Source organism: Salarias fasciatus, chromosome 5, assembly GCF_902148845.1.
Source record: "Salarias fasciatus chromosome 5, fSalaFa1.1, whole genome shotgun sequence".
Taxonomy (NCBI): Eukaryota; Metazoa; Chordata; class Actinopteri; order Blenniiformes; family Blenniidae; genus Salarias; species Salarias fasciatus.
The window spans coordinates 26252716-26277734 of record NC_043749.1 but is presented as its reverse complement, the minus strand read 5'-3'; the positions used below and the strand labels follow the sequence as shown (position 1 = coordinate 26277734).

Below are 25019 nucleotides of genomic sequence, written 5' to 3'. Positions count from 1 at the left end.
ATGAATTCGTCTGCTCTTTCATATAATAACAAGTCAGGGCACCCATAACATCACAAAGCCCTTTCAGCCCTTTCTTGGCTCAACATGTTTGAACATGAGGGGCTTTTCTTAAACTCTTTCTACTGGAGGGCTTTTTTTCTCCCTGGTTCTTTTATCTCTGTTATCATGAGGCACATGATGGAGTCAGATTTTAGCTCAGTCAGCTAAAAGGAAGAAGAAAAAAAAAAATCACACACGGAAACAAATATTCAGACTAATCCTGTAGAGGTATGTTTCCAGACCCATTAGTTTTAGATCCAGGGTGTAAAAGAGACAACCCGTGGGTATACAAGCACAAAAGTCTCTTTGTTACTCACTCCTGTGATTATTTTTATAGAAACAGAAGAGATGAAATCTGAGACGGATGAAGCGTTGAGGTAACACAGCATCACTCCCAGCACAAGAGGCAGGCCACAATGAACACTCACAATGAACACTCACTGAAGTTGCACAACAACATGTGCAACCAGATTACTTAGCAAAACTTGACAACTCACTTATCCCGGAGCAAAGCATTTCACCTGCAATTTGCCAAACAGGAATTACTGCAAGCCAACACTTCTTTCCCCACAAAGCTGCATTAGAATCATAAAAACACACTGTTGACAAGGGGCCTTTATCACATGCCAAACCACACACAAGCATCTTTTTTCCCCTTCTGTTCCCTGTAGAAAAGTTTCATAAGAAGATAACTTCTTATCATGTGCCTCTGTACTCCTCTCTGCAAAATCACAAAAATTGTTTTCAGTCACATGGCTTTAAAGAGGAGAGATATTCCAAGTAGATTATAGATTATGTGAAGGCAGGAGACACTATCTGTGGGTCATTTCTGTATTTTGCAAAAGAGTAAAGAAGATAGTGGTAAAATACTCTTCAGCATCAAATACTTTTTTCACATCCTAACAACCCACGCCTATTTAATTCAGAAATGATTGTGTTCTTGGGTAATGCGGCACATAAATGTATGTATAACTAAATAAATAAATAATCAAGAAGAAGAAATGCATGCATGTTGACAGAGCAAAATTGAAGTTTTCCTTCAAATTAAGCAGTCATAATTCACATACATCCTCCTAGTAGATGGACCCAGTCATGATTTGGACCTGGACACAACCAGCAAAGCTGCCAGGTCCAGTCCATGTGTCTTTACTGCTGAAGGAATGATGATGGATAACTCAGATTACACAGAGGAAAAACCATATTTCTCATCACTGGATCTCATCCTGGGGGTTGCAGTATGGAGAAAACACTTGGAAACAGAGTGGATGGTGTTGGAACTCCACACACGCCACAGAGAGAGGACATGAGGAGCTGCAGGACTCCAAACTCCACCAAGGTTATGGAAAACTGTGTGCTTTCGTGACATAACCTGAAATCCCAAACTGCAAGTGCCAGAAATAGCTTGCAATCCACAGGGGAAAAAGGGATCATCTACAATAGTGCAATTTCTGGCATGATTAGGGGGGAAACAATACCGCAAAACGTGACTCATGTGAAAGCCAGACATTTAACTATCAACAGGAGAAACAGCAGCAGGACCAGTAATACAGTGAGTCAGTCACAGGAGAGCCATCGCAGTGCGCACATCACTCAAATACTATTCAAACAAGCGTTGCTGCTGCAGACAATAACACAGAAAGGGATTTAAATAAAAGTTTAATGAGATAGCCAGAAGCTACGCACGACGGACGCTCACTACGTAGCCACGTAAAAAACGTAAGGAGAACTTAAAACAGCAGTAACTACTACTCTAACTTTTTTTTTTTATTAATAGTGACTTTTATCTGAGCTCGCGACTGTCAAACAGAAAGGTAAACCATAACTTTTAGATGAAACTTCGTCGCTAACGTGAACTGGCAGCGTAGCAGTTTTTTTTTTTTTTTTTTTATAAACAAGCCTTAAAAAACGCCCACAAACTCCGATTTTTTTTTACCTTCGTAGCAGAGGATGCCGATGTTGTTGTTCATCTTGTCCAAGTATTGGTAGTTCAACAGGTCCATTTTCGTTAGTAGCATTTATCGAGCTTATGTATTATTTTTTTTTCTCAAAAAAATAGAAAAAAAGGAGAGACCAGCTTTTCTCTTTCTCTCTCTCTCTCTCTCCTCGGTCAAAAAGCTAAAGGCCCAGCCTCCAACTTTACTGAATAATAATAGTAACGCACACGGAGAGTGACCTCGCTGTTGGTTTTCAAAAGTTTTACTTTTCTTTTCAGTGAGTAAAAGCGGCGGATGCGGAGCAAAAAATGAAAAGAAAGCGTCAGTTGTCCTCACAGCCAGCTGTAAGTCGACTGCACTGACACGCAGGCTATGCTTGGTATGACTCCTCCGCTGCCTGCAGCCGCGCGCGCCTCCCCGCACGCACGCACGCACGCACCCGCGCTCTCCCTCCGGAGGCGCGCACTGGGCATGCTCCACAAATCCCCGGAGCGCCTCAAATATCACGCGTGTTTTACGCACAAGATCAGCCTCTCCGAGCACATCCGCACAGAAACCCTCGTGCTATAAACCCAGAGATCACACAGCGCGATCGGGTTCTAAGAACTGCAGATTTTTTTTTGAGGGGAAACGTGGCAAACATGCCAGAGATGTTTGACCCACTTAAAGTCCCTGCAGCCAGGCATGGGCAAGGGAATGACAAGGGAGTGACATGTGTCGTTAAAGAGGAGGAGGTGACTCCCAACAAAATCACATCATCTCACTCCCTGCAGTGTTGTTATGGCCCTTTAACATGCTGGTCAAAGCACATTTGAGGAATTCGTCTGTTTAAAGGCTCCAAGGATCCAGGTTTATTGTCACTGTTATTATTTTCAAAAGTGTGTGCATTGTTAAAGTGTTTCCATATAGGGTCAACAGTCATTCACACATTCATGGTGATGGCTGCCATCCACTGGAGAAGTCTGGGGTTTGATATTATCATTTCAGCATATGGACAATAGGAGATGTGGGATTGAACCTTTGACACTGAAATGGAAAGGTGATCCACTACACCAGATGATCCAACACCCCCATTTACTGAACCACTCATTGAAATCTTTGCCAATTTCACCCCCTACATACATTTATTTTTATATATAATTATGTCTGTTGGAACAGCATACATCACAATTTTGAAACTTAAAATGTTTGAAATGCAACAAAAGTCTCCTTAGATAAATGATTGGCATCATATTTTTCATTGCATCAGTCCTGCTATTTATTGTTTTATTTGCATAACAACTGTCCTACATTTGACTGAGGCGCATCCTAAAAAGGGCGTATGTCTGATAATAGACAATGAGATTCAATAAAGGTGTCACTTGAAGAGTTAAAGTCCAATGAAAGATAGGTTCGAGTTTTCTTTAAAAGAATCCAGGTCTCGTTTAAAAGTTTGGGGATTAGTTGAAGACACCCAACTTCTATAGAGTTCAGTTCTATTTAACTTTTTCACATTTTCCCCCCTTTGAGGGTGTGGTACAGAGTGACAGCACAATTTTCATCCCCTCATCCTCATCCTTTGTGGCCCCCATACATATTTTAGGTAGTTCCACAAATTTTAGGAATTGGAAACCCATTATTATATTAATAAATAATTAACAATGTATCAAAGTCCCCATAAATTGCCGTAATACCATTACATCATTGTAATAAACATGCATGGTAGCAATATGGGAATTTTAGAGGCTATTAAATGTTCACAAGTCATTTTATAAAGTTGTTTCTAAGGGAGTGGCACCAGAAGAATATAAAAAATGGAAGGGGAATGAAAAAAAATATATCAATCAATGACACAGAAAGAAAGAAAACTAACTTTATCTAATTCCTGCTTATGAAAAAGTTTATGTACATATTGGTGTGTGTGTTTTAAGATTAATACATTATTTCCCATGTCTCAACAGAGAACACCAGGGTTCAATTTTCAATCCTCCACATTTTACAGCACTGACCTAAAGGAAATGCAACGGCATGAAAATGTTAACATGTTAGATTCAATAACATGCATATTACAATTGCAAAAGATGAGAAAATAATAGTAAAATGGATGGAGACATTGTTAATTGGTCGGAAACTTTCTTATAACAAACTACATGAATTTTTTTGGAGCAGAGGCATCATTTCACTTTTATATCAATCCTCTACTGCCCCCTGGTGTCTGAGGTGCGCTACAGCTTATTGGAAAAATCCAGCAGAGTGGGATTAAAAAGGAGGGAGAAGAGATTTGTTATGACTGATGAACAAAGTTTCATATCCTGGCATTGCATGCTGTTTGTGGAACAGCAGAAGGAAACTCCCTGTAAATATCTGAACTTATAGTGCAGTCATCAGGGCGTGGCGGTGCTGCAGAGAATGAGTTTACACACAAACACACATTGCTCATGAGCATGTTTTCGTGTGACACATACCTGCAAACACAAGGGCCTGGAAACAAAAGTGACAGTCAAATAAAACACTTTAAATCCCAATCAGTCAAATGAAATCAGCAGCACTTTCTAGTCAAAGCTTAGTAAAACAACGTAAAACCATTAAAAAAAAACTTCCAATGATGCGTTTGATTGTGATTTTAGGCTCTGTAAGATTTCAAATGACAAACAAGTAGAAACAAAACACAACAAGTAGAAACAAAATCGAACAATCAAAGATATCTGAAAAATCTAAACATCCTGGCCAATATAATGATTATTCATATTTGTAATCTAACAATAATTCAGATTTTATGGTTGTTTCCGTGACGTCAGAAGAATTCAGTCAGACTTTCTTAACTTGTAGCTGTTCAGAGCAGACTATCACACAAAACCTTACTCCCGTCTCCACAACGTACAAACAGCACAGTGTGTATCCATGTAAACACACTCAATACACCCACTGCATCCTGCTTCACAAACACGCTTCAGTTCGAACACCCCCCCCCCCATTTCTTTTTTGTATACACATATAAACACAAAAGCCTTCCTCCCTTCGTCCCCGCCTCCCTGTCCCCCCCCCCCCCCCCAACGGTGGCTCAGAGCTAAGGAACATGGTCCTTGTCTCATTGGACGGCCATTGTTTCCAGTTTCATGCACAAAAAGGCTTGGTTCAGACAGAGAGTCCATTCAGCCGCGACCACTACAGCTGCTTCTGCAAGTTACAACTCACTCAAAGGCTGCAGCTCAAGGCAGAGCGCCAACAAAGCATGAGGCTTGGAGCTTAAGGTTTTTCTTCTTCTGGCCCGCTGCTGGACTGAGCGACTCCACTGTATACGAGTCAAAAAGCTGCTGCATGAATTCAAAATTCAAAGGGGAAAGACTTGTAAAGCACACCTTTAGAAAATGAAAGGGGCGGTGCATCTGTTCACAGAGTCAGAACAAAACAGCAGAGGCCTTTTTTCAGTTTTTATGCGCCAAATAGTATTTGGTGCAAAACTCCTTTAAATCTGCAGTACGGCTGCTCTTTTGAACAATACCTTTCAGTTTGCTGCTGCCTTCAACATTTTAATTTTCACTTTGCACTCTTCTGATAATCATGATAATCTCTATTAAAAATTTTTTTTTTTAATTTTTGTTTGTCTTGACTATATTACTATCAGATCTAGAATAGAATTTAGTTTTTAAAGCAAAGCTTTTAACAATGAGGCCAGCTATCAGTTTGTTTGTTTTTTTGTTTTGTTTGTTTGTTTGTTTTCTGGGGGGGGGGGGGGGGGGGGGGCAGGTTTAACACAGTTTCTACTCTTAAGAACATGCTTAAAACCTTAATATTTGATAAAGTTGATAGTTACAGCTGGCTCAGTTCTCCGTGGACATTTTCTAGCTAAGCTGCTGTAGGTTCACACTGGTTTGGGCTGTTTGTTTTATCTCCTTTCCTCACTCTCCATACTCTCATTTGTCACCACTAGAGTATTTTTCATTCACATATGCATCTTTCTGGGTTTATCCATGCTCTTTTTCTAATTTCCTCTCTCTGTACCTTCCTGCAGGATCTCTGCCTGGACTTTGTTATGATGCTCTCTGTCTCTGTCCTGTTCTCTCTTGCCATCCCTTAACCCCAACTGGAACATCAGAATAGCCACTACCTCCACATCTGGCTCTGCAGAAGTTTCTCCCAAGGGAGTTTTTCCTTTCCACTGTGGCCTATTCTTGCTCATGTGGAATGATTTGGGGTTTTTTTTCTCGGTAACGGTGCCATGAGATGACTCTGTTGTCACTGGCACCACATAAATAAAACTGAACAGAATTTTTTTCCCATGTGTTACTGTTTATGCCTGTGAATGTGAAGCATTTTGAATATCACTGCTGCAGAAATACAGATCAATCTGCCTCTCAGCTTTAAGGCCAGCAGATATACTGATTCTTACCTGAACACAACGTCTAGCAGGTGTACATATATTTCATTGTTTAAGTGGGAACGATAACCTGTTGGGGCCTTTCATGAGCAATCATCCAATATTTGCTGAATGTTTTTGTGAACGTCACTAACAGAAAAAGGAAGGTGTTCCTTGTTCCTGTTCAAAAGTCCCCAGGCAGTTGATGAGATTTTTTTTAAATCTAAAAAGAAATGAGGTGCGCAACAAGTGAGCATACTTATACGATCGTACAGTGTCGGGAGCCGTGATTGAGGCGCCTCACAATGGCCCGCAGGAACCGGTAGACAGAAGAATAGTGAACTCACTTTGCATATTGAGCTCTGACAGCAGAAACATGCAAACGATGCGTACAGTGACAAAGGGTGATGCAAATATTGTCCCAAAAGGTTCATGAAGATGTACAGATTAAAAAACATCAATCCTTTCAGAAATCGCATTCCACATTTGGTGAAAGAAGCATGCAGAAAGAGATAACAACATGTACAATATACATCAATAAAGCAGCAGCTTCAGTGTAAAAAGGCGACACGCTGCAGAAGACTTGATGAATTCATGTTGGACAATAAAATGTCTTTGTTACATTTTAGATTACAGATTTGCAATATAATACTACACACTATTGATAGTGATGCTTGGTGAGGAAGTGGTTAGCAAGTTTCCTTCACAGCAAGGCAGTAATTGGTATCGAGTCTGATCCTTTCTGTGAAGAGATATTTGATTCTTGACTGTCCAAAGGTGTGAATATATGTGACTGTCTGACTCTCTGTATCAAGTTTATTAAAACATAATGCATGCATGTAATAATTTCCACTTAGGTTCCACAATATACTGCAAATTTATCATTATTACATTATGAACATGTTATTATGAAATGTCTGAACTTTGATACATTTTCACATTTAAAATTATGTTTATGTTCCACAAACAAAATTGTGAGATTAATCTTGATTTAAACCAGTGAATTAAAACAGGAAGAGTGATCATTCAAAATTTATTATTTCACAAAGTACAATGAAACACAGTGAAAACTTCTCACAAAATTTTAAGGAATGACTGTATCTAATGTATGTAAAATAAAGGAATGCAACCACATCAGGGTTAACTCCCCTGTGGCTGCTTCATATACATTCCCAAACACATCTGTCTCCCAGTGATCACAAAAGCGAGACATGGAAATAGATCTTACTCCTAAAGGCAAACACACCGTGTAACACAGCTTCCTTGTTCTGGGCTGGCACGCCGTAAGACAAATCAGTATACTAAGCAGATTAATGGTTACACAACACAAGTTGGTGAAATTCCACCTCTTTCTTCCATTCGAACAAGTTCTTACGCACAATTTAGCCTACTGTGGAAAAACACTGCTGTTCTCAGTGTTTCCGCAGCCTACAGCTGTAGGAGGCTGCAGCTTTCTTCAGCTTGAGTCAGAGGTGTTGAGAGCTCAGCGTCGGGTTACTGACAGGTAATGGTGTCAGCTTCAGGAAGCGCAAATAACAATAAGGCTGCAAACGGGCTTTTCTGCCTTCACTGAGGGAGTTCTGCGATGTGTTGGGTCTCACTCTTCAGGTTTGAGAACTCCTCAAACTTATAACGGAAGAGGATTCAATAGCGTTGCCATCCATCCATGCAGCCATTTCTCATCAGGTAACCTGGTTCATGATCATCCCTTCCAACTGTAATGTCATAATACCGTCGCATCCATTTAAAATAATCTACCAGGACAACATGCGAACAGACCGGCTTCGTCTGCTGCGCCGCTGGGTGTTTCTGAACAGGTCTGGGCTTCTCCGGGGAGAAAAAGGTGTGTCCGGATAATAACACGGCGCGGGCCAGGTGGTGATTCACACTAATGATTCATTAGAACACAGCGACGCTGTCAAAATAAAGATGACAGCAGAGGCGTAAACAAGTGTGGTTGACCTCATTCTTCATTTCTGATCCTTCACACTGACTGAAGTACAATATTATCATATCCAGAGATCACTAATCGCTGATTTAAAGTGATCTCCCGCCTCATTCTGTGACCTTAGAGAGAAAAAAAATCCACAAGCCAGCCTGAAAGAAGAGCAACCCTCAACACTGGGAGAGATCAAAGATCAAATTGTTGATGACTTTACGACGTGGGTGCTGAAATACCGCCACGCCATTACTGGCTGGGTTTACAAGGTGATGTAATCAATGGACGCCTTTCTACCCCATCTGAGACCTGTTGTCTCAGCCTTTGGTGTCAAAGCATTTACTTACCGGCATCTTCCCTGAATTCCCCGAGGCTGAGAAAGGTTTGATTACCGGTATAATGTCTGCACACACCAGAAAGACCTGCATTTCAGCTTGAGACTCTATACAGCAGACTGCCGTGCCTCAGGTTTCAAACTGTCTTCTATATAGGTACAGTATACGACTCAACCATACATTTACATACAGCTTTTAAATATCTCTGATACCTGTGTTAAGTTTTTTGGTGAGTGCTTTAATGAGTCTGTGAACACACACAGAGACAGTACAAGAAATGTCAGGTTGCAGCTCTGAAACAATAACAGCAGGTGACTGTGAGGAGGAGAAGCCACTCTGTCATTTCCCATCTTTGTGTGCTCAGTGTGTGTCTGTGTGGCTTTTCTGTGAAGACGCCCTCTGCTTTGATTATCGCTGATCGCAGCGTCGCGGCCGATCGGCACCTCGGCGCCTTCAACTTTAAAACCTCTCCAGGTGAATGAACAATTTCACACTCCGAAACACTGAGGACTTTGACAAAATAGCTAAAACCAGTATGAGCTTCCCCCTTGCTGGGAGTGGTCCAAATAAATCTGGTAAATGGCATTTAAATGACGCGTGTATCATAAGACTGTTTTTGTCCGTTTGCATTTCTCATCAAGGTTCGGGGGAAGATTCAGGTTAGGATTTAAGGCAGTTCATAGAGCACAGCTACTTGTGGACAATCATCAGCAATCATGGTGGTTTTCTGGAGATAACAGTCAAGATAAGTCCGAGATGTCCTGAGCACAGTGTTCCCTCACAGCTGAGACGTCTGAGTCCCTGTCTGTCCTGCTTCACCGTCTCCATTTCTGTTCTCCAAGAACACAAATTTGTTTTATCCTCATTAGGTTTTCTTCGAACAAACCATCTGCACATCTGATTTCTTTGATTTACTGCCATCTTTTCATTCTGGAAAATTAAGTTAAATTCAAAATAAATCTGAAAATCTTTCTTTTATTAAAACAGCATGTGAACGAGCATGCCAGATGGGGAATTGAACTTGCAATATCCTCATTGAGAAATGGCCCACTCTATCAGTATAATGTACAATTTATATATTTTTAGTACATTTAAAATAAACTTATATGCTTATAAATTACATAATAAGGAAATCCACATTATGGGCCTGGATAGAAAATACAATGCATTTATTCCATTGTAAAAACATCCTTCTTGTTCTGTTTTCCCCTGATTGATTGACCATGTTTAAAAACAGAAAGACGCGTTGTTTGGCATATTGAATCATGTAATTAAAGCCCAAATTAAAAAACAAAAGCTCAGAGGTGGAACAGACATTCTGCGATTCAGAACTGAGTGTTTGTCTGTGAAAATGTCTCCTGAACAGCAGCTCAACTCTCACATCTCAAAGAGGAACAGAAATAAAATATTATTTAATCCGTGACATTGACTTTCAACAGTTTAATCAGTTTCGGGGTTTTCTTAATGAAAAACAAAACAGAGTATCCAAACATGTTAGCTGCTCCGACACGAGACGTTAAGGTTGTTCAATGTCTTCTTTGTTTCTAATTTAAGAACGGAGCAGCATTTCAAATGCATCCTGTCTCTGCTCATGGAAAATGATCTCTGCTCCCATTGGTCAGTCGGACCTGTGACAGCATTCTTGCCATGCTGACAATTAGCTGACGGCAAAACTGACCCCCCGGAGGGCTTATCATTCATTGGCAGAGACAGTTCCTGCATGGCTCTGAGCCACTCACGATGTGAATGTGTGAATGGATCGCGGCCTGTACGTGCTGCACAGCCTTATCAGAGGATGCAGAGACGGACAACAAACACAATCCACGCATTTCTGAGAAGAACACGTGCTTCTTTTCTTTTTTTAATCTTGGACTCACCTGAAAAGACTTAAGATCAGTAATACCTATTTAAATCCAAGGCCATGATGTCTTTAAGACATACATTTGCACATATCAAACACGGCAGCTTCATTGACTTGAAATGTCTTGATCAAAAGTGTCTGTCTGCTCTGTAAAGGTTGACTTCTTCTTTGTGTGAACCATTGCAATCCTGTTTCGATTCATTCTGGGTAGCTACGGCGAGCGCAATGAAAAAGAGAGGAATGTAAAGTATGTGTGGTCGGCACGGCTCTGAGAGAAGGTTTCCTCGCTGAGACAGCAGAGTCGCTGTGGCACAAGAAAGCGTGACATTTACTGAGAAGCAACGGGGGACATGGATTCTTTAACAATTTCAGCCGGGATGTGGCTGCTCCAGCTCTCAGAGGTCCGGGGCCTGAATTCAATCTGCTCCTCTTGTCAGGTGAGGGTCCGTGAAAATCCAGACACCTGACTGTTTGACTCAGGACAGGATCAGCAGAGAAGTTCAAACGGTGACGGCTGGTAGCTTCAGTAAGTCAGCATATATTAGTCCTCCTCACACTGAATACTTTGACCATGTGTCTCAGTTCAATACATAAATACTGAAGATGTGTCTCTAATTTTCTCAGTACTTAAAAAGCATTTTTTTCCAAACATGTTCACATCCATAAAGAACTTTGCAAGGAAATTTGAAAGACTTTAGAAAGCATCTCTGCAACTATTCCAGGAATGACACTGATGTCCTTTTACATGCAAAAAGAAGTACGACTGAAAAACTTTTTAGAAGAGAACAAGAAAAAAAAAAGAGGAGTTTATGAAGAAAAAACAAGGGTCGATTGTATCCGACCTTACGCTTTGCAACAGTGACCCACTGACCTTTGACCTTGCGACTGCGATGGCCTCTTGGCCCTCTCGCGTCGATGGACGCCTGCTGAACTGTGACGCTAACAAAGCGCTGACGGTGATGTAACGCCCCTGCGCTCGCATGTGTGCGGCGGTCAACAGATAAGTGAGTAAAAATGTCCACGGGGCCACGGGCCGATGAATGCAGGTCAACGGGACGACAAACAACAGATAGACTGATGGTTAAGGGGGATTAGGGGAGGCTGCCCCCCCCCCCGAGCTCTCAAAGGACAGCTGCAAGTTCAGCGATGAGTCGGTGCGTTCCTGCACTGGCAAATGTCTCGATGACAGAGCAGCACACATGTGGCACTGTCAGCACTGCGCTTCTAAAACTGTTTAACATCACTTATGAATATTAAGCGTGAAGATTGAAGACATGATTTCTGGGCAATGCGCTTGAACATATTCATCCGGAGCAAAATGCAAAAACATTCTACATTTAAAATGCATTCGCTGACATATTCAGAGTGTTTGGAATTCATATTAGCTTGAGAAATGGTTAAAATCAATGGCTTATGGATTTTTAGAAACATGCAAAGAAAGATGAAGGGGGCCACATGTTATCCATGAGATGCCCGTTTTAGGCATGTCTGATCTGGGCAATGAAGAAATGTAAAAAAAAAATAAAATAAAATAAAAAAGCAACCTGAGGTTTAAAATGCCAATATATAATGGTTTATTCTGTGCTCACGAGTGAATGCTGTCAATGTATTTCATTTTTGTCCATGTTTGCCTCATGATGAGTTACTGATTTTACAAAAGTAACTCACTTTATATCTTTATTACAGGTTCACTAAATCAATTTCCATGATTTTACTTAAATAACATTTAGTAATGAAGTAATTTCAAAGTGATTATTATACATATCTGGTTTAAACTGAGGCTAAAATTACTTCTTCCTCTTTTGGAAGCAACTTGTGGATCATCGTTTTTCCACGCCTGCTCTGGATTTCAGACAGCAGTAAGAGAAAAAGCTGCGCCCTGTTTCTTTAGCTTGTCGATTTAACCTGAGCACCTTTTCGCCAAACAGTTTGTTTTTCCATCGTTACGCCTTAATTCAGTTTATTCTGTGCCGCAGGCTGTGGAATAGATGGAGAAGAGGGGTCTTTGTGGTTCTCCTGCTGCGTCAGCATCTGCGGTCGTCACAGAGTTAAAGCAGTGTCTGTATGAACAGGTGGACAGGCAGGCGGCCACCACACACATGCACACACATACATGTCTGGGGTGGGGGGGGGGCTTCATTACAACACTGCATATACTCAAACTGATAAAGTTTTTGAATTCATTTTGACTTTAAAAAAAAAAAAAAAGTTGATTTCAATCTGTTAAGATTCTCTGTGTTTTCTGTAAGATATAATTTGACCATGTCCGGTTATCATATCAGTAGCCTGACTCAACATGACGCAGAGAAAGCTCAAACTTCTGCCTTCTGACTTGGCTCAAACTGGCGTCAGCATGTTGCATATCTGTAAAACGGCCCGTGAAGATGAGGCTGGTGTTAAATTACAGGTACTTATGTTAGGTATGTTAGTTTGTACAGTGCTTTTTTTTTTTTTTTTTGCTTTGTTTTTAAATTGCATGACAAGAAGCTGCAGAACTGAAGAAATTAAGCTTTCTGTGCATAATCTTAAAGGCTCCCTGAGGTATCAAAACATAGAAGATTAAAGTGGTTTTTACAAGGCTAAAGATCATAAGGAAGATTTAATATTTTTACTTTCTTCCCAACAAATGATGTCAGATGAACAAAAATGATAATACTACAGATTCAAAAGCCTCAAGCATGGTAGTTCAATTACATATTTTGTGTCAATTTCTTTAACTTTCTGGCTTCATGTTTGGTTTTAATAAATTCACAATTCTTTGTAATTATTATTAAAAGATTCCTGAGCTCACTCTCGGCTGCCTTTCCTCCTCCCTCGCAGTGACTTTTAGATCACACACGACCGACGCTTATGTAAAAACGCGTTTGGGTACAGTCGTTGACAACACAAATACTGAGTGAACAAGTTCTACTCATCAGTTCAGCTCCGCTGATTCAAACCCACGGAGCAAGACTTACAAGATGTGTTCCAGCGAATCTGTTACAATTCAATGGGAATGTAAATGAGGTGAGTGAAAACCCTTCACAAGGCCAAGCACATCACAACCTGCAGGATTATTATTAATTACAGTACATCCTCTGTGAAGGGAGTAAACACTGTCTGTGTGTGACTTCAGTCTAGTCCATGCTGTATTTACAGTGCTGACTAAAGCTACCCTGATGAACAAGGCAATCGACTGCGGACCCTTTGATCGCTGCACAAACTGATACAAGGCAATAACTCAGACAAAGTTAACAATTCTCAGCCATAAAAAGAGAGCAGACAGCGACGGGGGAGCTGGAGGGCGAAAGAACACGCCGACTGTAAAGCACCAAGCTCTTCACTGCATGCATTTCACTCAGGTTTTTATTGCGCGCACACATTTTAAAACTATAGCGCAAATACACAACCACTAAATGTGCCAGGTGTTTAGATAAAGATTCATTGGTGCGATAAACTTTCACTCATAAATTTGAGGTCAGGCAGTTATTCAGAGAGTGGACAGACAAGCACACATCCTTTCTATTGTGAGGAGTTTCCTTTGAAAAATGAATGGGACTGAAAGGCTCTTATCATAATGCAGCTACATCCTATGATGTGGAAAAACTGCTCTCACTCTCAAATTATTTTATTTAGCTTATCAAAGACAAATGTATCTCTGTTAATTGGAAAACAAGTACTAAACAAACATTTAAGCTGCATTAGAATAAAGAACAAAATACCTAAAGCACCTTAGATCTTAGAGATTTTCTTAATATTGATCTTGCAGAGTGAGTCGGCGCTTCTCTAAAGGCCAAGATAAGACACTGGTTCAATATTTGCTAAGTAAAAAAATTGGCAAAAAAAGAACTTATTCTAAAAGAAACTGGACATTATGCCGCACGATGGCACAGGGATCAGCACTACTCACCACATGGCAAGAAAGTCATGTGTGGAGTTTGCATGTTCTCCCCATGCGTGCGTGGGTTTCTTCCCAGAACCAAAAAAACAACATGTGACATGAAGTGGTGATTGGTAAGCTGCCCCGCTAGGTGTGAACGTGAGTGTGTGTAGCTGTCTGTGTCTCTGTTCAGGGTGTTTCCTGCCCTCACGTACGGTCAGCCGGGACTGGCTCCATCGCCCCTCGACCCTGCACAGGATTAAGCGCTAATAGAAGATTAGGACTAATACTGCTTTCTTTATATCTCTGTCAAGTATAACAACATAATGGTTAAGTTCTCTGGTTTGTTTAAAGCTTAAGAAATGCACTTGATGGCGACGTGCTAAGTGCAATGTGAAAACCAATAGCTGCAGTTAGTCCTGAAAGCTAACCAGAAAGTCACCATTTCAACATCACTGCATGTTTTCACAAAGTCAGGGCCCGCCTTCATTTTGTTGCAAGTCACTGCATTACTAAAATACATCCAAGAGCACGCTGTGTGCTGAAGGTTCGAACTCCTCCGACTTCAGCATGTCCCACAAAACCACGCGGGGGGGATAAGTTACAGCGATGGAGTAATGCTGCTCATTATCTGCATGCTTGCAGCATTATGTTCACTTGTTTAACACCTGTGTCGTGTTACACACAGAGGCCCCGCTGAAAGAGAGTCAGGAAGCCGAACACGCTGCAGGGTAAACCCACTCCTTTACCGTACACACACACACACACACACACACACACACACACACACACACACACACACACACACACACCCAAAAAAAAATAAAAAGCCTGAGCCCATCCCATGAATATGCGAGTGCACGTCTCCTCAGTCATATTACCGCTCCCCATCAGGCAGACTTCAACAAAGCGGCGTGATGCAAGCTCCCCAATTTCACTTTCAGAGTAGATGTGAGTAAACAGGAATGAGCAGATTAAAAAGTTTAGAAACGTGACGTGTCTGATCGCAGCACTTGATTTGTATTTTCAAGTGGATAAGAAAAACTGATGTTCCACCATGGCATACCTTAACAAATCTAACTTCAAGTGCACTAAAACCACAAACACATGCATTTAAAGCTACAGCCATATGTAACGAAATTACGCAATGAACAATTAAACAAAAATTAAAAACTTCAACAGAATGAAAACCAAAGATAAGACTAAAATAAGGTCCTGTTCGCACAACTTTTCAAGAGAAAACACATAATTTTTACCTTTTCTTTTCAAAAGGTTTTGTGTGTATGTTTGAAACACTGTGAAAAGGATGTTAATTTACACGGAAACAACAGAAATGCTGAAAACAATGTAGTTTTCCTGTGGGGCCACGACTGGTAAAAAAAAAAAAAAAAAAATTACTGCCATAAACGCGCAGCCCCGCTCAGCTCCTGATGATAATAGACTGGTAGATGATGATAATATTTCGGCCAATTGTTGCAAATTAATGGTTAACAATGACAGAAATGTCATTAGTTTCTGAGACACGGACAAAAAGTATTCCGATTAAATGATTAAATAGATATTTTGGGGAAAACTTACATTAATATCTTAACAGCAGAACAAGGCCAGCAGTAATTCAGTTAACCTGCTGATTATGTTAGGTATTTGAAGCTGTAAAGCAGTAAAGCAAAGCTCTCTGTGTAACGGCCGCACTACATCTGTTCATTTAACTATGGCAGAAATGGACAACTGGCAGCCAGGAGCCACATGCGGTCCTGTACACATATGGTACTTAGTAGCTTGTTGACATATTACAAACAGAAATAAATCACTGGTTGGACGGGGAACTGCAGGATGATGGTCATCTGCTGAATGCTGAGTTTCCCTAAAGGTAAAACATATAAGAGACAAACCCCGGCGGGTAACCGTTGACATCGGTCAAAGTCGCCCACTCCTGAACTATGATGCTGAACCAACGACCAAAACAATGAGACTGTAAACACAAGCGACTAAAATAAGTTTTATGCATGAGGTGAAAAATTTTAGGGGAAACAGCTGGAGGAAAGTCAGAGGAGGTGGTTCAAACTCTGGACTGAGACGACCCCTGACCACCTGCTGCAGGTTTCAGGTAAAGAAAACGAGAAACGAGACAAGTTAAGCAGTGGAGTTTATGGGGAAACTTAACCCGAGGGTTTGAACCTACAACACGTAAAATGAGACTGGCTCATATGCGACTCACACCCTCATCTTTGAGTTTAAAGATCACAAAGCAGAATTTCAGGTCTATTTTCAAGGACTACTTGCCTCAGTCTAAGCCTTCACAAGGAGTCACAAAAAAGACTGTCGGTGTTTGAACAAATCATGGAAACTATAACAATGAAGGGGGTTTCTGTGTGTGTGTGTGCGTGTGCGTGTGCGTGTGCGTGTGTGTGTGTGTGTGTGTGTGTGTGTGAGCGATTGTGTGTGTATTCTTCAAACAAACAAGCAGGACCTCGGCGTGCCGAGCTGGAGCGCAGGGCGCTGCGGAGATCTCAGCCAACCACCTTCTCTTGGCAGCGGTGTGTCTTTTGTTGTGGTTCCTGTCAGAAACAAAAGGTCCTCGCTCCGTCTCGTCAAACGGCCCCAAACCGCTGGCTCTTTCTGGAACCGACTGGCTCCGATCAAGGAGGCATAATGCGGACTCGCTTACTGACAGTGTCGCTGGATTTACGATAAAACGGACAAAAAAAAACACACACAAAAAAAGAGGCCGCATTACAGAAAACACTGAGCGGCAAACAAAAACTTTTTGATGGGGACTTGGAGCTGCGCCTGCGATCGGGCGCAGACTGATTTCAAACACAGGTTTGCTTCCAGGAAGGGTGGAGCGCGCAGCGAGAGCTTCCAAGCAGCTACCAAAATTGCTATGGAGTGATGACAAGTATTAAGCATTTCCCCACATTCAAACATTAAATATAAGGCACCCTGCACTTCAATGCTTTCTCAGTAAGAGTGTAATTACGGTGTATCCGAGGTCAGGAGCATCTGACTGAAGGCATGTGATTAGTGCTGCGTGCAGACAGCCTGGAAAAGACAGCGAGGATCCGTCCTGCTGGAGCGTCTGGATGCAGCTGAGTTCAGCTAGAAATCAGGGAGGATCAAGCATTTAACAAAAACATTTTCACGTATGTTTACGTTCAGAGCAGTAGGAACTAACTAAAATAGCTAAAGATGGCTCTAGAACAGGTCTGGGCCTCCTACAGGGAACACCTCAGAGTGTCACCGAGAAATGATTAATTAAATGATAATTACTGGCAGCATTAAAACAAAATATCTTATCTGATGTGCAGTTGAGGCTGCATCATGAATCAAGGCCGCTCTGCTGCTTGTGGACTCAGAGAATCTTACAGGATGATTCAGCAGAACAACAACCCTTCAAACTGAACAAAATCTGAAACAGAGTGGGAGCAAATAAAGGAGATCCATCTCGTGTTGTGGACCAGACGGAGCCTTAAGTCAACACCAGCAGAGTCATCCACTCTCTCAGTCCTATTCAGTCTTTGACTGGAAGCTTCCAGAGGTCCTCTGAGGTCTGTCTTACTTTTTTATGTGCTTTATAAACTTTTACATTCTATACATTTTGTGCACCACTTTTGTTGATGTTTTAATAAAAAGCCTGGAAGACATGGAAATCTTTTTCAACTGATGACATGAACTCTGTGAAAAAGCAGCAACTGCTAAGAAACCACCACAAATACCAAACTGCATGTAGAGTTATTTCAAATATGCGAGCGCTCATACTATTTCTATGCTGCTGTGAGCGCAACACACTGCAAATGCACGAGTTTAGAGGAAACTGGAAAACCTGAAGAATATCAACACAGAGAACATGCAAACTCCAGACCGAACAACCTGGTCTCAAACTGGGGAAATTCTCATAGTGAGGCGAGAAAAGGCTTTCAATAGGGAAGACAGAACTATTCTTAAGTAGGCAGAGACAAAGTTTTCAGTTTTAAATAAGCACTCTTATTGGATCATCTTTAATATCTGGACGAGAGCCAACAGCTCTGCTTCTGAACATGACCGTTGTGTTTCCCATTTCTGGAGCCGAGCAGTGTGACCTCAGACAAATACATTATTCATGTGCAGTTGCTCGATTTCCCTCAAGACAACATTTGTGCAATTATGTGACAAAATTAAAAATATATATACATTTGTCTTATCTGCAGGGCTGTGGCTCAAAAAAAACAAAACAAAACGTACTAGTTGTTTGTACTGAGCTCTTAATGTGCTGAAGTGCAGCACCGGTCCGGGCAGGCAGGCCCTGCACGGTTCATGTGAGTTAAAGTGGGCAGGCCCCAGCCTCTCCCCGCTCTGGTGTCAAGTGTTGCACAATGCAAACACGTCTGCAGAGGCCGTTTACTTAACCGCCCGGCGGCCTTGTGCACCGGTCTTATCACAGCTGGAGCGGCCAACTAGCCGGTTGGTTGACAACCTCGGTCGGTCGGCTGAAGTTGGGACACTTGAGATTTCCAGCGCCACTGTGGAAACAGGTCGGGCGCATTGTCCCCGGACAAAGAGGCCATCCACAACCCGCAACAAAAAGTGACATCGGCGCAGAGGGAGGGAAAAAACAAAAACACCGCAGGGGAGCGGGGGAGCGGGGGAGGAGGGGAGCGAGGATTCCCGGCAGTTTCGCTCACAAGTGCAAGCAAGCTGATATTCGGCTCATGTGTGCCAAAGCATGATGGGAACATGCTGGTGACATGAGAGTGTCTACAGCTGAGCTTATGTCTGGATATCTCCAGAAACGCAGGAGGTTGTGATGCTCTCCGTGCGCATTCTGCCATTTTTAGACCCTCAGTCCTGACATCAGTTCAAACGGATTTTACTTATGAAGCATATTTTAAAGTGTAGCAGTCTCACAGCGAGTCTCATCCGCTCCAGACGTGATTCCTCCCACGCAAGAAAACAGTGGAGGGGTTCAGGACAGACTCTGGACACAGGTTCACCTTGACTCCTATCAACCAGGAGAATCCCACTGTTTAATTAAAACGAAGCACCATGAAGGTCCACAGGAAGTACAGACATGTGATTCCTGTCCAGAGAGAATGAATGTCAAAAGAAACTCAATGAAGCAACTTCACTTTTTGATCCATTAAGAGAACTTTAGAGTTAAAGACTTTCACCCAAGGGCGAGATGAAGGATAAAAGTCTAATTTAAATGCTTGTTTGTCGTAATGAGATTCTCATCAAGTGATAAGAAATACCCCAAATCTTATATTTTTCTTCTACAGGAGAGAATAAATATCAGTCAAATATTAAAAATGAACAAAAACACTAAGATGTTGTTCAGAATCACAAAAGATAACAAACTGAGCCACGTCTGTTAGAGTGTGCATCAGTTATCCTCTATATCCACTGAATGCTGAGTGTCTACAGGTTTCTCTTTCCTCAGAGGCCCACGGGCTGCAGGCTGAGGGATTGGGGAGAAGAATCCTGCTGAGAAGGATTGGCCATTTCTCCTTAATCTTGGAAGGAATTTTTTTTTTTTTTTTTTTTTTTTTTTAAGAGAGACCAAAAGTCCTCAGACACAAGGAAGAGAGGTGAATAGAAGACGAGCTGAGGAGGGAGAAATTACAACGTGTTGCAACAGCGGAGCGTCTCATCGGGTTACAGTAAAGCGAGAGCGTTTGAGAAATAATTATGATGGGGAAAATTACATGAACACTTCTCAAGATGGAACAATTAGAGAGTTTAAGTGCTTCACCTTCATCCATATTTTATCAGATTAGCTCCTACTCCTGCACATGGACTTAATTGAGCTGCGAAAACACATTCATTAGCATTACCCCGTGAGGCCAATATAGCTGTCAAAGGGTAGTTTATGTAAGCTTTTATACAGCTTCTAAAATACAGAAACATATAGAGCGCTCAGGGAAACGTGATGGTGAAGAAGGAGTCAGACGGGAAACAGACACCACACCCTGACCCCAGTGAAATCAGGCGAATATAAGAAAGCAGCATGTTTAACGCCGCTGGTGAAGGCAGTTGAGGGCGGTTGGTCTTATTTGCCTGCATCTAAAACTGCAAGCTTATTCAGCACAAAGCTGGCTATTGTCCCCTGGCATAAAGCGGGGCTTTAGGTTATGGCCGCTCATAATGTTGCACTTCATCTGTATGTAACTCGAACTCTAATCATGCAAATCCTTTGTCTACGCAGCACCTTTTTCAGAGCTTGAGCGGAGAAAGAGAGAGAGAGAGAGAGAGAGAGAGAGAGAAAGAAAGAGAGAGGCCAAACATGATGTGTCAGAAACCCGAGCCGGATGAGACTTACTCTCTTCTTCATTGGCATGAACAAATGATGCTGCTCTCGACAGGACGTCCAGTGGTGTCTCCATGCTGCGACGCCTGCGAGACAGAGGAGAGGGCAAAAACCCAGAACATCAACTTTCATCTGGTGTTCCTCAAGAGATCCAAACCTGTCAGAAAGTATCAGGAAATTCTGACAATGAAACTGAATCCAACAGAAAATCAGAACTCGATGTTGTGATAGCACAAGCTTCAGTCTTCCAAGATTCATAAGAGGAAACACCAATCACAGCGCAGGACTAATGGGACTGATTTTTAAGATTTCTATAAAACATTATGCATGTAATCTGTATAAATATGAGCAATAGTAACATTCACAGTCAACAAACAAACAAGACGGTCAAACATGTTTAAAATTCACAGTCAAAAACTAACCTCAAAAGCATGACGGAAAACAAACATGCAAGCAGAGCAGCCTCCACACACTGACAGCTAATCTGGACTCAAACCACACGTGAGAAAACACTCATATAGTTATTGTTGCTTTGCACTACTATAAGAGTTCAAAGCAGGATTTCAGGGCTGCATGATTGTGTAATATTATCAGGTAATATTTGGCAAATAAATAATGCAGATGAGCATCGTGATCATGACACTTTAGTGCCTTGAGATTCAGAATAACAGTGTTCATTTTCTTGCTTCTATTTTACACCAGCTGTGACTGGACCATTTTTTTTCACGTTATTCACTTTTTGCTGTCATTTCTCATCCACTATTACACTTCTGCCCCGATGCCAACAGGTATTGAATAAATAGGGCAGTAAATTAATTAATTTATTGTTTATTTGTCAATCTTGCATTTTTGTGTAATAACCACAGCTGAATATTGAAAACACTGTCATTTTGAGTGTGTAGAGCTTGAATGGACAGTGGATGAAAATATTTATCACAGCTGAGTCAGTCTTTGACGTACTTTCTCACAGAAAACAGGAAAACTGACTCATCATCCATGATGGGACACCAAATCAACATAATGTATACAATAAAGCTGAGAATAAACCAAAGAAACTGCCAGTCATTGTCGCTTCTATCAATTATTGGTGTGTAAACCAAACACAAATTGAGAATATGAAGAGGATTGAAAAAAAAAAAAACATCTCAGTGATTCAGCTGACAAACACTTTTCTTTTCAAGTAGTTTGAGGAGTGACTTTATGATATCAACTCCTTTCAAACTGATTTGAAAAGGCTGAAAGCTGCTGATCGTGTGACTGAATCCCTCCCAGCATGCACTGGGGCAACACATCCATGCACATAAGTCTGATTTCATGTTCAGCCTCTCTTATCTTCATTGCTGTTATTTGGTTCTACGTTGTGTCGAACAATGTTTCCACAGTTTGATGTCTGGTCCCTGAGATGTTGGCAGTAAATGTGCTGAGAGCACGAGCAGCGCCAGCGCATGACCGCAGCTGTGGACATAAAGGAGATCTGACACTGATCATCCAAAATCTGTTAAAGAGTAGAATTTACTCTTGAAAATAATATCGATTTTATTTCTTCAGTTTTGTTTTTCCTCATGTTGTAGTTTATCAGTTAAAACATAACTGTAAAAAGAAAACAGATTATATCATATCCAAACTCTCCTGGTCTGCTAATTAAAATGTACATTTAAAATCACCACTATTTTAACACATCACTAAACTGGAATCACACACAAGCTGCTGTTTGAAGAACGTGTCTGTCTTCATAAGAAGTTAAAAAAAATTTAAGGTAAACAGTCAATAAATCCCACCTGGTGTCAAATAGCAAAGGAAATGAAGAAAAAAAAAGTTATATGATTGAAATTACAAAAAAAATAAATAAATAAAAAATTGTAACTGATTAAATAAGCAGATATTCTTCACTTAACAGCCAAAACTTAATGCAACAGCTGCAGGAGACATTTTTGCACATATTACTGTATTTTAAAAAAGTGCAATTCAAATATTTTATTATTATGTGCTATTATAAATTCCTAAGATAATTAATTTTTTTTCTGCAAAATCTGCAATTGCACCCAAAGGTTTCATTAAAATTGGCTTCCTGAGGAGATTGTAGTCATTTTCTCTAGTAACTGTATGATATGTCTGATATTGTCATCACGTACCTTAAACTATAAAATTTAAATTTAAAGGTTATCATGACTCTATTGTACCAGTCTGTTCCACTCAGGATGAGAGTGGACTGTATGTGGCCCCTGAATTAAAATGTGTTTGACAGCCCTGATTTAGAGCTGATGTGAAGGAGAGTTGTTTGCACAGTGGTGCAGTGATTAGCTCCCTCACTCAGTGGACTCATGTGGTTCAAGTTCAGGTCTGAGGGCTTTCTTTGCATGTTCTCCCTGTGCATGTGTGAGTTTTCTCTGGGTATTGTAGATCGATCATCAGTCAAAAAAACGTATTAACAAGCAGTTAATGCAGGCATGTTAACCAGCCAACCTCTAATCCAAGCTTACATGTCTGACCCTGAGGCCACAACCCCCAGTTAATTGTTTTTTGGGGGGTTGGGGGTTACTTTCTGGATTCCTCTTGTTTATGCCTTTTAGAAATTAATGCCATTCACATAATACATGAATAAGCAGTCATGCTGAAAGATTATGTAGTATTTGCTGATATTCATTGTATTAACTATATATTAATCTAATTGTATAATAAAATGTCCTATGTCATATTATAAACACTATGATGTTTTTCCATTTTGATGATGCATTAATTAACCATGACATTATAACATATTCCAAATGTATTTGTAGGAGCAGAACGTCCATTTATTTACTGGATCTACATACATGAGGTATTTGTTGTCACAAGGTAATTAAAGGGTTAAAAAGTAACAAGAATCACTTGAGAGTTTCACTCCTGCAGTTTAACTCCCGGTGCCCAAAACCTCTCAATCCGCCCCTGTTTTCAGACAGCTTGTACTGTTCCTCGTAATCTCGCTGTGATATTTTGACACCATTCCTCTCAATTTGTCTAAGGATTTTTGGGATTTTTCTCCCACTATGTTGAGGCTTTGGGCTCGCGGAGCTATGGAAGGCATTTGTGGATCATAATAAAGAAAAAAAGCAGGCTCTCTCCCTCTCTCTGCATTCCAAAGATACCTCCCCCCCATTTCTCACGGATAACAGACATTATCTTCGAAAAGTCCTCCAACAAACGCGAATATTTTTCTCCGGTGCTTCCTGACAGCAGCGCGCACCGCGCCACAGAAACCAAACTTCTGCCTTTGGAGCGACTCGGCGGTGTTTTCGGTAACAAGTGCGTCTCCGCTTTTATTCCCACCAGCAGCTTTAATTATAAGCACTGACTCAGAGCTTCCCTAACAGCAGCGGCAGTCCCTTCAGATGCAACCAGGAAGGCTTCCAGCAAAAAACGCTCCAATACCCGAGCCGGGGCGCTTGTTTCGAAGTCTTTCCACATGTGGCCGAACAGTTTGGAAAGCCGCCAGTGTCGCTTCAGTTGTGAATTAAATCCCACCTCTTTACACACTTCACGCACGCTTTCTCTCCCGGGACTGAAGTTAAAAGTTGCGCACAGCTCATCCCACGAACCCGAAACGGTGTCAGACGCTTCATGTTGGGCAGCACGTACCTCTTTCAAGCGCCACTTGGAGGTCTTCCAATATGATAATGTCCGTCCGTGTTTTAATTCCCACAGATTAAAATAATTATTGTTATAAAGGGAAACAGAAAATAATCCCGCGGTTACGAGTCCAGGACGAGAAAAGACAATAGTAGCAGCGCCAGAGCTGTCGGGACAAAGTTGGTTGTAAAGAAGGAGGAGGAGGAGGAGGAGGAGGAGGAGGAGGAGGAGGAGGAGGAGGAGGAAGGAGCAGGAATGTCTGGAATGATGGAATTCAGTTCCTAGCAGGTGGTGAAAGTGGAGCAAGATGATTGGCGGAGGCGATGACATCAGCATATATTATGTTAATGAGATGCTGCGTCACTTCCTGTCAGCGTCACGTACTGCCTGGTTGATGGACGGCAACTCCCAACTTCAACAACTTCAACAACTTCTGCAACAACACCATCAGCTGTCAGATTGTCAGACAGTCAACCCTCAAACCTGCTCAAACATTTTAATCCATTTCTGCTATTTTACTGAAAATTAACCTGATTTTTATTTATTTTGTAATTATCTGTGTCTCATACTTTGAAAATAATAATAATACTCTACACAAATCCTTTATAGTATTATTTGTTGGTATAGGCAAAGCCTATAATCACCCCATCATTAGTAAGCCTTGTAATGTTTAATTATTTCTTATTTGATGTATTCAGTTTCTGTTGTATTTTATTCTGCAATGCTGTGAGATAAATAAAGTATTTCCTATTCTATTCAAAAATAAAGTAACTGAACTGCAATACATTCAAGATTACTAAACATGAAAACAATGAATAAATCACATA

At 41.2% G+C, this 25019-nt stretch overlaps 1 protein-coding gene across 2 annotated transcripts in view; it reads right to left on the bottom strand.

Annotated features, from left to right (window-relative positions):
* vgll4b (vestigial-like family member 4b) overlaps positions 1 to 24387 on the bottom strand; it is a 43569-nt gene extending 19182 nt beyond the window's left edge. Inside the window, exons 1-2 of one of the 2 annotated variants that reach the window (XM_030091433.1) lie at positions 24202 to 24387; positions 20599 to 20672 (exon numbers count right to left, since the gene is read on the bottom strand). In XM_030091433.1, the coding sequence (XP_029947293.1) occupies positions 20599 to 20662 (64 nt within the window). In that variant the 5' untranslated portion in view covers positions 20663 to 20672; positions 24202 to 24387. Of the gene's footprint in view, positions 1 to 1972; positions 2961 to 20598; positions 20673 to 24201 lie in introns of those variants that run through there. The other variant, XM_030091432.1, reaches the window with a different exon arrangement.
* Positions 24388 to 25019: the final 632 nt, after the last annotated feature.